The sequence below is a fragment of the Rhinatrema bivittatum genome, chromosome 9 (genome assembly GCF_901001135.1).
Source record: "Rhinatrema bivittatum chromosome 9, aRhiBiv1.1, whole genome shotgun sequence".
Taxonomy (NCBI): Eukaryota; Metazoa; Chordata; class Amphibia; order Gymnophiona; family Rhinatrematidae; genus Rhinatrema; species Rhinatrema bivittatum.
Window position 1 is genome coordinate 22,998,963 of NC_042623.1, and position 17,071 is coordinate 23,016,033.

The following is a 17,071-nucleotide window of genomic DNA, read 5'->3' on the forward strand; positions in this document are numbered from 1 at the left end:
CCCCCATCCCACACCCAACTCTCCCACCAAGTTAAAAAAAAATGTAGTGACAGAGCAGTCTGTTCCCCTTTCTTAAAAAAGTGGGTCACCACCCTCGCCCCCTAAATCCCCAAAGCATTCCAGTACCCCAGCAGGAGAAAGAGAGGTTCTGACAGGTACTGACACTTAGATGTTCGTGTATTCACTACACTCCAGCCAGGACTGGTCCCTTCACTGACAGTCAGAAGCTGGGTAGAGGGGCGCAGGAGTAGCTATGGATGGGCCAGGACACATGCATGTGGGTGAGATAACTAGAGGCAGTATTCAGTCAGAAGAGGAAGAAAAAGGATGCCAGAACTGAAGGTTAGTAAAGAGGTGGGGGAGAAGGAAATCTAGCATAGCTCTATTCCCATGCATAATGCTTGAAATTTTCTTGGAATGTCAGTTTCAACAACGTCAGTGTGGAGTGGAGAAAACACTTCACAGACCGTGTAATAAAATGAAATGAGATTGACCACCCTGTTTGGCTCATTGACATTGCGCACTTCCATGTGGAAGGTCCCTAGTTTGATTCTTAGATCAGGTCTTGGCTGGGATGTTGCAGAAGAAGCATTCACAGCCCTTGGAGGGGTGAGGGAGTCATGGTCGTTATTAAGAGTGATACCCATGGCTGAATTTAGATCCCATGATACAGGGTTCTCAAAGGAACACTGGAGAAGGTACAGAGAAGAGCAACCAAAATAAGAAAGGAAATGGAATGGCTCCCCTATGAAGAAAGGCTAAAGAGGTTAAGGCTGTTCAGCTTGGAGAAGAGACGGCTAAGAGGGGATTTTATGGCGGGCTATAAAATCACGAGAGTTCTAGAATAGTTAAGTGTGAACCGGTTGTTTACTCTTGCAGATAACAGAAGGACTAAGGGGCACTCCATGAAGTTAACAAGTAGCACATTTAAATAAATTGGAGAAAATTATTTTTCATTCAGTGCACAAGTAAGCTCTGGAATTCATTGCCAGAGGATGTGGTTAAGGCACTTAGCTTAGATGGGTTAAAAAAGGTTTGGACAAGTTCCTAGAGGAGAAATCCATAAATTGCTATTAGTCAAGTTGACTTAGGGCAGAGCTTTCCAAAGTGTGTGTCGCGACACTTTAGTGTGTCACCTGCAGTGTGCCAGTGTGTCATGCAAGCCCGGTGCATGTGATGGGGCGGAGCAAGTGGTATACCGAGGAGAGGTCAGGGGGAGCCAATGCCTTGACCTCATCTGGAGAGAGCCGCCGGTGGACCTCATCCCACTGGCGGCTGAGTAGTGAAATATCGCTGTGCTGTGCCGGAGACACACAGCAGGAAGATCGGCAGGGCCGTGGTGGAGCTCACATCACCACGGCCCTAAGAAAAAGGTCAAGTCTAAACGTGCAGGTGCTCCTCCTCCTTCCTGCCCGTACGGCCCCAAAAGAAAAATGTTGCCGGAGCCGCGTAGGCAGGAAGGAGGAGGCGCATCAGCCACGTGCAGAAGAGGAGCAGCATTGTTGCAGCGGGCTGAGAAGAGGAGGACGCCTGGTAGCCGGGCCGCCACCGCGGATCGGCCCGAGAAGATCAGGGCTGCTGCCGCCACGGATCGGCCTGAGAAGATCTGGGCCGCTGCAGAGCCCATCCTGCAGTGACCCGTGAAGAGGAGGCCCAGAGGTAAGAGAGAGGCTGAGGGCCCATAGAGTGTGTGTATGAGATGAGTTGAGAGATTGTGTGCGTGTGTGAGATGAGTTGAGAAATTGTGTGTCTGTGTGTGAGAGTGAGTTGAGAGACTGTGTGTGGGAGTGAGGACCTGAATGTTTGCAGAGACAGCATGTGAGAGCCTGTGTGTGTGAGAGAGAGACAGCATGTGACAGTGAGAGCCTGTGTGTATGAATGATTGTATCAGAGAGAGCATGTGACAATGAGAGCCTGTGCTTGAGCAAGACAGCATGTGGGAGTGAGAGAGAGTCTGGGTGTGTGAGAGTCAGACAGCATGTGCAAGAGAGAGACTGTGTATGAATGATTGTATGAGAGAGAGCATGTGAGAGTGAGAGCCTGTGTGTGTGAGAGAGAGAGAAAGCATCTGAGAATGAGAACCTGATTGTGTGTTTGAGGGAAGAAGATAGATGGAGAGAAAAGAAATAGAAAAAAAGACAATGTGAAAGGAATTGGCAAAAAAATAAGAAAGGGAAGGTGGAACAAAAAAGCCCGTGACCAACCGATTAGAAAACTAAGATCAGACAGCAAAGGTAAAAAGAAAATAAATTACTTTTTACTGATTGGCACATGTAATCTTTGGTAATGTGCAAGAGTAGCACTTTCTCTATGCGGATCTCACAATGTACGAGATCAACATGGAGGAAGTGGAAACCCACGGGGCCTGCACAGAGGAGGCAGCAGAATGGGCTTCTGTGCCAGTAGCAGCAATCAGCGCCTCCCCAATAGCCATGCGGCATCAGTGACAGTGGCAGCAGAGGAATGAGAGAGGCTCTGAGGTTGCTGGCAAAAGAAAGATAAGGGGTCTGCCTTTAGGGTGTGCATGTGTATGAATGGGAGTCTGCCTGGGGGTGTATGTGTGTGAATGCATGGGTGCCTGCCTGAGGGTGTGTCTGTGTATGAGAATGAATGGGTGTCTTCCTGGGGTTTGTATGTGTGAGTATAGGTGCCTGCCTGTGTGTGGTGTATATGTGTGTGAGAATGAATTGGTGCCTACCTGGGGGTCTGTGTGTGTGAGAATGAATGTGTGCATGCCTGGGGGATGATGAGGGAGTGGTGTGAAAATGAATGGGAGCTTGCCTGGGTGTGTGTGTTTGTGTGTATGTGAGGGAGCCAGAGAGAGTGAGAGCATGAGTGTGTATGAGAAAATCCAGGGGAGTAAGAGTTTATGTGGGGGGTGTGTGTGGAGGGGGAGAGAGTGTCTTAGAGCCTGAGAGTGTGTCAGTGTCTGTGAGAGCGAGAGGTTATGGTTGGATATAAGAGCATGAATGTGTATGTATGTGACAGTGTATGTGTGCCAGAGAGAGGATAACCTCCTCTTCCTTGACAATATCAGGGTGACTGGAAATCAAGAGCTCCCACGTATGGACAGCAGGGGCTTTTTAAAATCCTTATTAGTTTTAATTATTGGGTGTTATATGATATATGTGCTGTTTTGAAATATTTTATTGGTGTTTGTAAAAAATGTATATGATTTTAATTAATAGAAATTCTATTTATCAGTAGTTTTAAAATATTCTTTTATTAGTATGGTTTTATTATTATAACTGATGCTTTATGTTTCTTGATTTTATTTGTTTTATGAGGAATGGTGGTTCTGTTTTTCCATTGTTAATACACAGAGTCTGGCTTCTTGGGGTTTCCATTTCAATTTTTGTCTAATTTGTGCTCCTTTATTTTGTATTCTGTATTTGGTGAGGGTCTGTCTCTGCTCTGTGTGTGTGACCATGATGAGAGATTCTGCTAGCATAGGGATCTATAGCAATCTGGTTTGGTTTGTTTCCTCAGTAGATGGTGTATTGGTATTCTAGGACCCAGTGTAATATTTACCCTTGCTTTTTCACTGGTAGGGTTATTGTTGTTGAGTCCTTGGTGTTATTGCTGTTATGTTACAATGGGATTGCAGTATAGATTTTGAGTGTCTTTTTTGCAGGGTTTTGTATTAGTTCACAATGTGCCTGGCAGTGGAAGGTGTTTGTGCTGCTGTTACTGTGAGGTGACACCAGCATTTGAAAATATCTTTTACTATGATGAACTGTAAGGGAAACATCCAAGCTCCATTGTTTGGGGGAATTTCAGTGGATGCACAGAGTTACAGAACTGGAGATGCAGGATTTATATTGACATTCTGTCCCTTCCTATAAATTCCAGACTTCACTCTCATAGCCATAGAGAATTAGTTGAATGAGGGTATCAAATAATTTTATAGTGTGAAACTGGCCAGCTTTTTAAAATTACGCAGAATACCCTTTGGACTTTTTTTATTAACACCAAATATTCAAAAGCTGTTTCATCCCATCAAGCTCATATATCTCATTAAAGAGGTAAATTGAATAACACAATAACTTTGTTTTATTATTGTTACTCATAAATTATAACAATAACATTAATCTTGGAATATTATATATATTTAATATAAATGAAAGGTTTTCACAAGATAGGTTGTGTCGTGAAACATTTTATTAAGTATATATTTAAGGAAACATACATAAATTGTCGAAATACATTTTGTTCGTTTAACCTTTAACCTCTGGTTTGCTAGTAGACTGAATTACTGTGTCACGAAATTATGTTTGTCTAAAAAATGTGTCACCAACATGAAAAGGTTGGAAAGCTCTGACTTAGGGAATAGCCACTGCTTATTACTAGCATTAGTAGCATGGGATCTCTTTAATGTTTGGCTACTTGCCAGGTACCTGTATCCTGGATTGGCATTGTTGAAAACAGGATGTTGGGCTTGATCGATGCTTGGTCTGACCCAGTATAGCAACTTCTTATGGAGCCAATGCAATAAATGTGCACAGAAAATAGCGCCTGTTTTCCTAATTCACGCCCAGCTACCTCTCCTGGGCTCCCGATTCAATATTAAAATGAGGAGTCGTGTTAAAAAGGAGGCGCTGGGGACAAATGTGTGTCCTAGCACCTCCTCGGAATCGGGTGTACAGGAGAGGTGGCTGTCGAGGGCTGTCAAGACGGTTGGGAAAACGGACATTTAATCTACGAGCGTCCATTTTCTCCTGTTACTGGCATATATGCACACAAGATACATGGCCTGGACTGTGTATCTTGTGTGTGTATTGGCGTAAAATTTGACACGTTGCAAGGGCGCACTGGCTGCACTGAAAATTTATCGGATCGCAAGGGTTAGCTAATAGCCTCATCAACATGGAATTCCTTGTGATGAGCACTATTAGCTATGTGGAGATTTGGACACGCTAATTCACATATTGGATTGGGGGTTATGGACGCATGTCCAAAACGCGCATCCATGGGGATGAGAATGGGGGGTGATGGGGGGAAAAGGGAGGAATTGAGAAGTGATTTATGCAGTCAATGTTTGCAGCACATTGCATTAGGGATTTTTGAGTAATGTAATTTATTTTACTTTTGATGTAATTGCTTCTATCCAAAACTTGTATTCCGCGGTGATTACTTTTAAAGGAAAAGGAAATATCTGTGCCTATGTATGTGTACTGTGTAATAATAAACAGTAAATTGCAAAGTGTGCGTCCAATCGCGTGTTAGGTCATGCGCAGCGGCTAGTGCATGGTATTGAAGTAGCCCTTATGTCCTTATATTCTTATTTTGTAATGACCAGACTAGGAATAGTGGGAGGATCTAGTAAAGTAGGGGAAAAATCCACAACTGGTTGCTGAGGAAGGCTTATGGCACTAGAGTCCCAGCACTGGTATGTTTTGGCCTGGGCAAAGATGATCTTTGTTAGAGGAAAAGTAAGAAAAAGAGAAAACATCTCTCTGACTCAAGGCTGTAATATAAAGGATATTGATTAGGACATTATGTCTAAATACCTAGAAGTAGAGGAAGGTGCAGCAATCTAGCACAGAACACTGAGAGAAAAGATCAACCAAGAATACTGCAGGAGACTGAAACTGAGATTGAAAAAAGCTTCAACAGCACAGAATAAGCCACAAGCTATCAATCAAATTGCAATTCCACAATTTCATATAGCTTTGGAATTGTAGACTGACCCCATAAAGATCTTGAAAAATTGGATGTAAGAACAAGAAAACGCCTCCATGCCCACCAAGTAATTTATAAGAACCAGGGTATAGATCTTATAGAAGTATCATCATAGGCCTCACCAGGCATATTTAATGCTATCAACAGACCCAAATGCCCCAAAGGGCTAACGTATGAAAATGAACGGCCATCATTGGTCTTCATTCTTAAACATGGACAAGTATTAACAAGTGAGAATCCATCAGCTCACGAAGGGAAAGAAGCAACAAAATTAGCAATACAAGAGAAAAAAAACAAACCCTCTTCAAAGAACCAGACCAGCAAACATAGTCAAACAATTGACAGAAACACAAATGTAATGGAAAATACAATGATATACTTCAGAAACCCCATGCAGATCAAAACTTGACACAGGAATGGCTAAGAAGAAGTAAAATGAAACAAAAAAAATGAGACATTGATAATTGCAGCAGAGGACAGTGGACTATAGACAAAATGGTTCATAGCCAGCATAAAACAGACCAATACAGATTGTGTAAAAGAGAATGGAAAACAGGCACACATCTCATTGCTGGGTGTGACATACTGATGTCAGGAGGCCTGTATACAGAAAGGCACAACATGGTGGTATGGCTCATCCACCGGGAGCTGTATAAACACTATAACATCTCTGTACCAAAAAAACACTGGGACCATGACCCTAACTAGAGAATAAATAAATTGTGTGATCGCCCGGGACATTCCCATTCCACGCACTTAAAAAACTTGATGCTGGAAAACTGATATTGTGGTAAAGCAGAAAAACAGTATTACTGGTAGAAGTGTCAGTACCAAGCAACTATTCTGTGGACTGTATGGAGAGAGAGAGAGATTCCAAAAAAAGAGTGGCAGAAAGATATAGAAATAGTCCCAGTTGTATCGGGTGCAACTAGCCTGGTTAAAAAGAATTTCCAAGTGGACTTGGGGGGGGGGGGGGGAGTCAAGATGGCGGCATGGGAGTAGCGTTTGTTTGACTCGCCTGATATATTTCTTGTAGTTCTACTCTTCTACTTTAACGACATGCCTCCTAAACGAAAGGGGAGAGTACAGGTGTTGGCACCACCCTCTCCCTCCGGGGCAGTGTACCATTTCTGAACTCGCTACTACCTACCCGTTGTCTGGGGAGGCGGTCCCTGCTGACGGGCCCGGAAGAGGAGCCTCCGACCCATCTGGGGAGATTTCTCTCAGCCCGCCCCCCTGTCCTAAGCACACCATTGGCGCTTTCTTCCTTCCCCCCCTCCGGATTTGGCTCTTGCAGACCCAGGATTAGTTTGCTCTGGATCTGCTATAGAGGGAGCAGCCGCGGAAGGTGTGATTGGATCTGCAACATCAAGAGCGGGGAGTGTGGGTTTGATGGCCTCTGTAGCTACTTTTCAAGCAGATTTCTCTCGTGGAGGTGAGTCGTCTTTGAATTCAACAACAAAAGCTCAAACTGCTATGGTACCGACTGTGACGCTTGAGCATAGGCCTATATTATCCCCACTCCCCAAGCCGGCCGTGGTGACATTAGACTCTCTTTGGGAATTAGTGGCCCAGCTGGACCCTGCTTTTCAAGGTTGTTCCTTGCAAATCTCTCATATTTCTTTAAAGTTTGACGCCCTGACACAGGATCATAACTTCCAGCTCACTGAACATTCTTGGCACAATGCAAGTCTTAAGAGTATTTAGCAGTCAATTTGAGAGACTGAGAACTTACCCTGCCTTAAGAGTGAAGTTTATTCCTGTTAAGGTATGTTCCACTGTGCCCAGAGCAAAAACAGTAAGGAAACCCAGAATGGAAAAATGATTTGTGCTTTGAATCATTTATTTTGTAGAGATTCAGGGGTACATATTCAAAACATAGCTGTTTATCTAAGTTAGCCAAATAGACTTATGAGAGATTCAGTAGCATGGCTATACTGCTGAATATCCCAGGCTAAATTGTTACTTAGCCAGATAACTATTACCCAGCTACGTTTCTAACTTAGCCAGGTAGCTTAACCAACTAAGGCTAGATATCGCTACTTAGCCAGATATAGCACCGCCCCATTGCCCACCCTTCAGTTAGCCAGCTAAGAACTTAACCACTTAAGTGGCTTAACCAGCCAAGTTGTAGCTGCTGAATATCCAGTGACTGCTATTTAGCTAGTTAAGTCCAACTTAATAAGCTAAGTTCCTTATGAAGGTCGGCCTCTCGGTTTGCTGCAGCTGTAATTCATCTTTTGTTTTTCTCTCACCCCAACCAGAAAAAAGCTGATTACTGGCTCTCAGTGGTGTTTATGCTTCCAAGGCTATTGGTGCTGGATGGAAAGAAGATTGAAGTGGAAGAAAAGGTAGCTCCTTCATCTCGGTTACTGTCCAGTAATTAGTAATCCTGTTCACTACCTCACAGAAGCCTTTGCTAAAGGACGTTTCCATAGATGTTGACATACTGTTACGGAATGAAGCAGTAGGTCTGTGACATCAAAGTGGACATTTCTGCAGATCCTGTTTGTACTCCAGCATGCTAACATGTTCTTTCTTTTGTTTTATTGCAAAGTCTTAAGAAATGTTTTTAGAAGTTTTCCTTTTGGTAGAGCGTGCTGAATGAGTAGCAGTGAAAACCAAAGTCCTTCATTTATTCACAGAGCATGACATACACAGCCGGCTTTCCCCATACTCTTCTACCAGTGTTCCCAGCCCCACGTGTAGTATGAGAGGGTGGTTTACTTTCCCTCCCATTCAGTTCATCACTTTTGTGCCATTTGTAGCAGTGAACTTTTAGTATCGTGGCTAGCTGACTGATTTATTTCATGTACCAGCAACATTCAGTCACTAGCAGCCATCTAGAGGGTCATATTGTGCTTTGTGGCACTTCAAAGTGGATTACATTCAGGTACTAAAGACATTTCCCTATCCCCAGGGGGCTTACAATCTAACAGGCCGATACAGTACAGTGCGCTCCAGTGGAGCGCATTGTTAACCCGTGTTTGGACGCGCGTTTTTGACGTGCTAGCTTTACCCCTTATTCAGTAAGGGGAAATAGCGCATCAAAAACACGCGTCCAACCCCCCCGAAACGAATAGCGCCCGCAACATGCAAATGCATGTTGATGGCCCTATTAGTTATTCCCACGCGATTCACTAAGTAAAATAATGTGCTTGAGCCCTTCCTGTACGGCGTTATTGAAGAGATCCATTCCCACTTCTGATAAATGGATACCATCGCCGCTAAATAACCCCAAGTTCCCCCTCCCAAGACCATGGGTGCCTAATCCAAAATCCTCCTTCCCACCCCAACCATTTACCGCGCTGCCTATTCAATTTTTTTACCCCATTTTTCCAGATCATCTCATGTATATTCCTGAGACGTACGATTATCTCCGACCATCCTAAAGGTAGGCGTTAATTTCTGCCAGCACTGGGAAAGTGTACAGAAAAGCAGTAAAAACTGCTTTTCTGTACACCCTCCGACTTAATATCATGGCGATATTAGGTCAGAGGTCCCAAAGTAAAAATAATTAAAAAAAAAAAAATTTAAATCTGCTCGCGGGTTGAAAACCGGACGCTCAATTTTGCTGGCGTCTGGTTTCCGAACCCATGGCTGTCAGAGGGCTGAAGAACCGACGCCGGCAAAATTGAGCATCGGCTGTCAAACTCGCTGACAGCCACCGCTTCTGTCAAAAAAGAGGCGCTAGGTACGCGCTAGTGTCTCTTTTTACTGCGGGCCCTCATTTAAATACTGAATCGCGCGCACAAGAGAGTGGCCTGTGCGTGCACTCGCCAGCAACTTTTACTGAATCGGCCTGTAAGTTTGTACCTGAGGCAATGGTAAAGTGATTTGCCCAAAGTCACAAGGAGCAGTGGTGGGATTTGAACTCTGGACTTCCTGGTTCACAGCCCACTGCTCTGACCATCAGGCTGTTTCTGTTCCTTATAGAAATATCTCACCCTTCTATAAAACACCTACAGTTCACTAAAAGCTTTCTTATTCTATGTCCTCTTCGCTAAATAAATAGTAGTAACTCTATTGAAGGGTTGACTGTTCCTGTACATCTGCCATAGGAGAGCAGTGACTATGACTGAGTGTTTCTCAAGTTTAATATTCTTTGTAAATGTTTGGTGGTCTTGAATGCTATTAAATATATATTTTTCAATCCTTTGCATTTGAGAGACTTTATCGATGCCAGACATAATGGTGTGCCTAAGCCCTCTTAGTGCGTTAGGCTTGTTATGCTCTGGGTTTTGCCATGATTTGTTTGTGCATGCTTGTTTTGGTTTTTTTTTTAGGTCTTTGCCCTAATGACCTTTTTCTTTCCCCCCATTATTTGAGATCTTGTACAACTTAGTGCTTTTTTCTTTTTCTTCTTTTTGTTTTAAACTTTTTCTCTGTGTAATTGCTAAGCTTGTATAGCCTATTTTGCTTTCAAATATGTATATATTGGATTTATTGATTCAATTCAAATAAAAATTATTCTGGGTGAAATAAGTGCATTTATTTATTTGATGCATTCTCCTCTTTATGTGTTGGAATCAGGTGGCAGCAGAGAATAAGCTTGGCTTCCCTCCTGAAGTGGTAGCTGCCCGGGATCACATGACCAATATCATGTACAGTATGACTCAGCCTCAGAGGGTCTTTGACAGGTAACAAAGCTGCACTTCCAAACCTGAACCATAGGTGGTGCTCAAGTACAGCAGAATGTGTCATAGTCAAATATGTATTATCTTTAAAATGCAGCAGACCAAATTTATTATTTTTTAATTTTTTTACAAAGGGGCTGTTATGCTAGAACTTTTCCCCAATTTTTGCTTTCATCTTCCCAATTTTAAGAAAATCCCAGGCACCACCATAAGGTTAAATAATTTCAAAATGCTGAAAATGACAGACTGAACTGAAATTAATTTATAAACTTCTGTCCCTCATTTTGCAAGTGCAGCAATTGTATCACCTAACTCACCTGCCAGTGTTCCAGGATCCACTCGCGAGTCTTTAGACACAATGTTTAGGATCCTCTGTGCTTGTTTCCTCAAGTATCAGAATGAAAGGTGTGCATGAACTTTACCATGACATTGTAGGAACTTCTGCAATCATATTCTTTTCAGCTTATTCTAAATGCATTCTAAGTGCTGACTATTTGCATCCTCTGTGTTTAGCTCTTAGATGTGAAAAAGCTGAACAAACTGCATGGGATAGGTTAAGAATAACATGCCAAACACTCTAAAAAGGGATTATGTAACTTGTAACTTTGTGAACGATATTATGAAGGGGTTAGGAGGAAAAGTTTCTTTTTGCAGATGACACTAAGAGCTGTAACAGAGTAACACACTGGGAGTACCTAGAATTTAAGAAAGCTCAAGAAGTGGCCAGCAACTGCGCAGCTAAGATTCAGTACTGAAAAAATGCAGAAATCCAAGGGGGTGAGATACTGATCTCCATAGAGCAGGAAAGAAACCTCAGGTGATTATATCTGATGATTTCAAGACAGCCAAACCATGTGACAGAGGGATGGCTAGAGCTGGCAGAGCGCTAGGGTGCATTGGGAGAAAAAAAGAATTGATTGGCGCATGGTACACGTTGTTAATGAGATCTCAGTGTATTGTGTCCAGATTGAGAGGTCATACTTCTGGCAGGATATAGATAGAAAGGAAGCAGTTCAGAGAACTACCAAAATTGTGAGGAATCTGTACCAAGAACTGTATGAGATATGTTTTGAGGATCTAAATATCTATAAACTAGAGAGGAGAGACTGGACATATGGTAGAAACATTTAAATATCTGCAAGTTATTAATAATGTATCAGAAATACACCTTTTTCAATTGAAAGGAAGTTCTAGAGCAAGGGGTCTTAATATCAAGCTCCAAGAAGATAGACTTAGGAGCAACTTCAGGAATTATTTTTTTTTTTTTAAGGAAAAGATGCTGGATGCATGGAATATTCTTCCAGAGCAGGTGGTATAAGGATCCTTATTTGCAAAGAAAAATGAAAAGATAGCAGAAGCATGATGTAGCAGCATGTGTTTAATGTGCCCTATTTAAACAATTAATCAACAAGTAGTGGGGCTGCCCATATGAATGGCATAGTGAATAATATGAGATGTTAGCAGTCCTAGCGGAAATGTAGGCTATCACGCAGTCAGGTCTGTCTGGCAGGCTGTGAAGACAGAATCAACTAGCAGCAGGGTTTCTAGCAGGCTGCAAATACAATTACTAACAGTCCTAATGGAAACTCAGGCTCTTATGTGGCTGGATCTGTCTAATAGGCTGTATATGCCTCATGTCCACCAGATTGGTACATTCTAGATGTTCTATGCATCCGACTAAGGAATTATATTTCCTGCTTGTTCAGTTTGCAATGTAAACCGGCCTGATTTGCATTTTATGCAAGAAGGTCGGTATATAAAAATTAAAAATAAATAAATAAATAAATAAATCCAGAAAGGCCTATGAGGCCAGATGTTCAGGCAATGACTATGCTAGTATTGGTGGCTTTCTAGATGATGAAAAAGCTTTGCGGTTGGACATGAAGAAAGAAGAGTACTGGGTATGAAATAAATAGGGGATCTTGAAGGTTTATCTATCCAAGAGGCTGGAATAAAAAGGAGGAGGATTGCATAATTTATCTTTGATAAGGAGCGAAATCTTACAAGTGGTTACATTCTATCAGGCTAATTTTAAAACGAGTGCGCGTGCGCCCATACACACAAGATTCGGCGCGCAAGCAGATATACACTGCAATTTTAAATCGTGCGTGCAGTTGTGCACATATGTTTTAAAATACACCAACTGCGCGTAAGTATGTGCCTAATCTTAAGATTGCTCAAGAAAACATGTTTTGTGTAGCTTTCCTAGGACTTTGCCAACTTTTACACGCGTATGTAGGTGGATTTTAAAATGTGTATGCATGAGGGACAACCCCATTTTCCCAAATAGTCCCCCAGCTTGCCCAGTTAATATCGAGGACTTGAAGACCCCCTCTGGTTCTTCATCCTGCACGCCCCCCCAATTGCCCCAGACCCCTTTCCTGTAAGCCTTAAAACTCAAGATCTACAGACTTGCTCCTCATCTGGAGCAGCAGCAAATTTACGCCGACAACAAACCGACACACACCGCAGTCTTTAGTTGTAATATACGAAGTTACATGTGCACTTGTTGGGCCCACCCCAGAACGCCCATGCTCTGCCCTTGCCTTGTCCTCTTATTTTTGATGCGTGCACAGGTATATATGCACAGTAAAAACCTTTTTAAATATATCCGAAGCAGAAAGCCTGTGAGGGAGTCAGTTGGACCGTTAGATGATCGAGGGGTTAAAGGGGCACTTAGAGAAGATAAGGCCATCGCGGAAAGATTAAATGATTTCTTTGCTTCGGTGTTTACTGAAGAGGATGTTGGGGAGGTACCCGTACTGGAGAAGGTTTTCATGGGTAATGATTCAGAGGGACTGAATCAAATCACGGTGAACCTAGAAGATGTGATAGGCCTGATTGACAAACTGAAGAGTAGTAAGTCACCTGGACCGGATGGTATACACCCCAGAGTTCTGAAGGAACTAAAAAATGCAATTTCAGACCTATTAGAAAAATTTGTAACCTATTATTAAAATCATCCATTGTACCTGAAGACTGGAGGATAGCAAATGTAACCCCAATATTTAAAAAGGGCTCCAGGGGCAATCCGGGAAACTACAGACTGTTTAGCCTGACTTCAGTGCCAGGAAAAATAGTGGAAAGTGTACTAAACATCAAAATCACAGAACATATAGAAAGACATGGTTTAATGGAACAAAGTCAGCATGGCTTTACCCAGGGCAAGTCTTGCCTCACAAATCTGCTTCACTTTTTTGAAGGAGTTAATAAACATGTGGATAAAAGTGAACCGGTAGATGTAGTGTACTTGGATTTTCACAAGGCGTTTGACAAAGTTCCTGTTAAAAGTGGTAACCTCTGACTAATTAACTAAATGAATACCAGCTTCAAATAGTTTAAAAGATTTATTAATGGAGGAAAGCGTTAGTTCCTTCATGGAGAAGCAACACAAAACAAGTGGAAAATGATTCTAAGCTTGCTCAAAGATCTGACGTGCATGCTCAGCCTTATAAGGGATTCCATCAGCCTATCACAGAATGTCTGCAAAAGCCAACCCATTTACCTTATAGCCAATCAATACATTTTAGCATGTGTGTGCGTGCTCTCACTGTGACCCGGAGCCTCTTGTTATCAGTAGCAGAGAATAAGACCAAGTTAGTTTCGTTTTCTCAAGAATGATGTCATCCGTGTGGCTAGTTCTCTGGTAAGCTTAGTTATCATAGTGTTTCATAGTGCTAATGACACGTGTGCAGGATATATGCAATTCACTATTCTACATTCCTCATGAGAGGCTTCTAGGAAAAGTAAAAAGTCATGGGATAGGTGGCGATGTCCTTTCGTGGATTGCAAACTGGCTAAAAGACAGGAAACAGAGAGTAGGATTAAATGGACAATTTTCTCAGTGGAAGGGAGTGGACAGTGGAGTGCCTCAGGGATCTGTATTGGGACCCTTAGTTTTCAATATATTTATAAATGATCTGGAAAGAAATACGACGAGTGAGATAATCAAATTTGCAGATGATACAAAATTGTTCAGAGTAGTTAAATCACAAGCAGATTGTGATAAATTGTAGGAAGACCTTGTGAGACTGGAAAATTGGGCATCAAAATGGCAGATAATGTGGATAAGTGCAAGGTGATGCATATAGGGAAAAATAACCCATGCTATAGTTACACAATGTTAGGTTCCATATTAGGTGCTACAACCCAAGAAAGAGATCTAGGCATCGTAGTGGATAACACATTGAAATCTTCGGTTCAATGCCCTGTGGCAGTCAAAAAAGCAAACAGAATGTTGGGAATTATTAGAAAGGGAATGGTGAATAAAACGGAAAATGTCATAATGCCTCTGTATCGCTCCATGGTGAGACCACACCTTGAATACTGTGTACAATTCTGGTCGCCGCATCTCAAAAAAGATATAATTGTGATGGAGAAGGTACAGAGAAGGGCTACCAAAATGATAAGGGGAATGGAACAGCTCCCCTATGAGGAAAGACTAAAGAGGTTAGGAATTTTCAGCTTGGAGAAGAGACGGCTGAGGGGGGATATGATAGAGGTGTTTAAAATCATGAGAGGTCTAGAACGGGTAGATGTGAATCGGTTATTTACTCTTTCGGATAATAGAAAGACTAGGGGGCACTCCATGAAGTTAGCATGGGGCACATTTAAAACTAATCGGAGAAAGTTCTTTTTTACTCAACGCACAATTAAACTCTGGAATTTGTTGCCAGAGGATGTGGTTAGTGCAGTTAGTGTAGCTGTGTTTAAAAAAGGATTGGCTAAGTTCTTGGAGGAGAAGTCCATTACCTGCTATTAATTAAGTTGACTTAGAAAATAGCCCCTGCTATTACTAGCAACGGTAACATGGAATAGACTTAGTTTTTGGGTACTTGCCGCCTGGTTTTGGCCTCTGTTGGAAACAGGATGCTGGGCTTGATGGACCCTTGGTCTGACCCAGTTTGGCATGTTCTTATGTTCTTATTCCGCTGCTTTTTAAAATCTGTGGTGCCCGTGCATGGCCTACATACACACGTACGTGGGCATTTTTGCGCGAGCAGCGCTTTTAAAATTGACTTCTATGGCTGGAAGCTGAGATATATCCTTATTTCTTAATTTTTTTCCGGCTTGATAATCTGCCTTTCCCAGCAGCATCAAAGCAGCTTACAAGCAAAAATATGAAACGGCCATAAGATGAACAAGATAACTGGACAAACTGCAGGCGCTATTTAATTTTTGTGTGCTGCTGTCTGCTACGTTACTGCATTACCATGATTGTATCCTTAGTCCCGAATCCTGAACTGAATAACAGTCCTTAGGCTCTTGTAAAGGACAGCACTTCAGTATTGTGCTATAAATAGGACCAGTGCTGAGTACTTGAACTTTACAGAGACAGCGAGCTTATTCTGTGTGTTCCAGAGATCAAGCTATGTACTAGCTTGGAATATCTATTTTATGCAGCATTTATTGGTTCCCATCTAAAACTAAGCAAAACTATAAAAGCATTTCATTTAGGGGCCAATGTACTAAACCGCAGTAAAATCAGCCTTTAATGTGTGTTAACATCTGATTTTACCTCGGGCATTATCTCCCAGAAAACACCACGTTACATGCTTCAAACCTGGTGTTTTTTGGGACATAACACTGGCTGAACAAGACCTGACATGGCTCACAATCACTTCCCGCCCCTAGGTAATGTGGTGGCTCCTCTAGGCCTTCATCCCCAATGTCAATCCAGGCTCCTTCCTGGTCGTCTTCCTTCCCAGCACCTCCTCCCCCCCAGGACAACTCCCACCTACAACATCTGACAGTATCCAGAGAGTGAGAGAAATAAGAGAGCTGGCTGGCTCTGCCATGCAAAATGGCATCGGCTGACCTCAGATGAAAGCGAGTTGCTGCATTGTTTTCTCCCATAGCTAGGGAACTCTGCTGCTGTGGCTAATTTATCCTGCTTAGAAAACGAAGTTACTTACCTATAACAGGTGTTCTCCGTGGGCAGCAGGATAATCTGTCACACATTCCCTCCTACCTCTTCTTCTGGAATTGGCATCTTAGGCTTTTATACAGGGCTGAGGAGCCCTGCATGGTGGCAGCCCAGATGGTAACTCCCGTTCAAGCCAAGTAAAGCCTTCAAGGCTTTTCTTCAGCTTGCACAGGCAACTGGCAAACTGCATAGAAGAGAAAAGTCTGCGGGTACTTTTTAACTGCAGATTTTACCCCGGTTGCCAAAGGGAAAAAGATCCCTTTGAAATTCAGGTCTGAAAAGTATGCAGCCAGACCTGCACCTGCTTCCTCAGAAATATATGCGTGGACTTTTTAAACTAAAAAAATACATGTGTTAGTGCTAACCATGCTCAGACTCCGCCACAGGAATGCTTACCCTATCTGTGGGTGAAAGTGCACATGTGGTAGTACTACACGTTTACTTTTACTACGTAGAGGGGAGTCCGATTTCAAGCCCCCATTTCTGCCGTAAAGCACTGTTTTACCTGTGGAAATGCCTTTGAAACTTGCCATCTGATTAACCTTTATCTGTGTTTTCCTGACTCATTTTTCCCATTTGCATTGTTCATTTCTAACATGTTTTGTCCATAGCTTACAAAGGTAGAATGCGCTGTAAAATATAAGTAGAGGTGCAGAGAGGGCAGTCCAAGACTTCGAGGTCACAACTGCTTATTTCATTAGTAACATTAACTTGCTCATATTGGGGTCAATTTTAAAAACTTTGCTTGCGAAAGCGATACTGGTGGGAAATACACCTTATCATTGTCTTTCCTCTTTCTTCCACAATCTCCATTTCCCGGTGGGCC

The 17,071-nt window shown here is 42.5% G+C and overlaps 1 protein-coding gene across 2 annotated transcripts in view; it reads left to right on the forward strand.

The window, feature by feature from the left end:
* LRGUK (leucine rich repeats and guanylate kinase domain containing) overlaps positions 1–17,071 on the forward strand; it is a 161,021-nt gene that overhangs the window by 66,755 nt on the left and 77,195 nt on the right. The window contains exons 9-10 of one of the 2 annotated variants that reach the window (XM_029616833.1): positions 7,947–8,033; positions 10,216–10,322. In XM_029616833.1, the coding sequence (XP_029472693.1) occupies positions 7,947–8,033; positions 10,216–10,322 (194 nt within the window). The remainder of the gene's footprint in view (positions 1–7,946; positions 8,034–10,215; positions 10,323–17,071) is intronic. The other variant, XM_029616834.1, reaches the window with a different exon arrangement.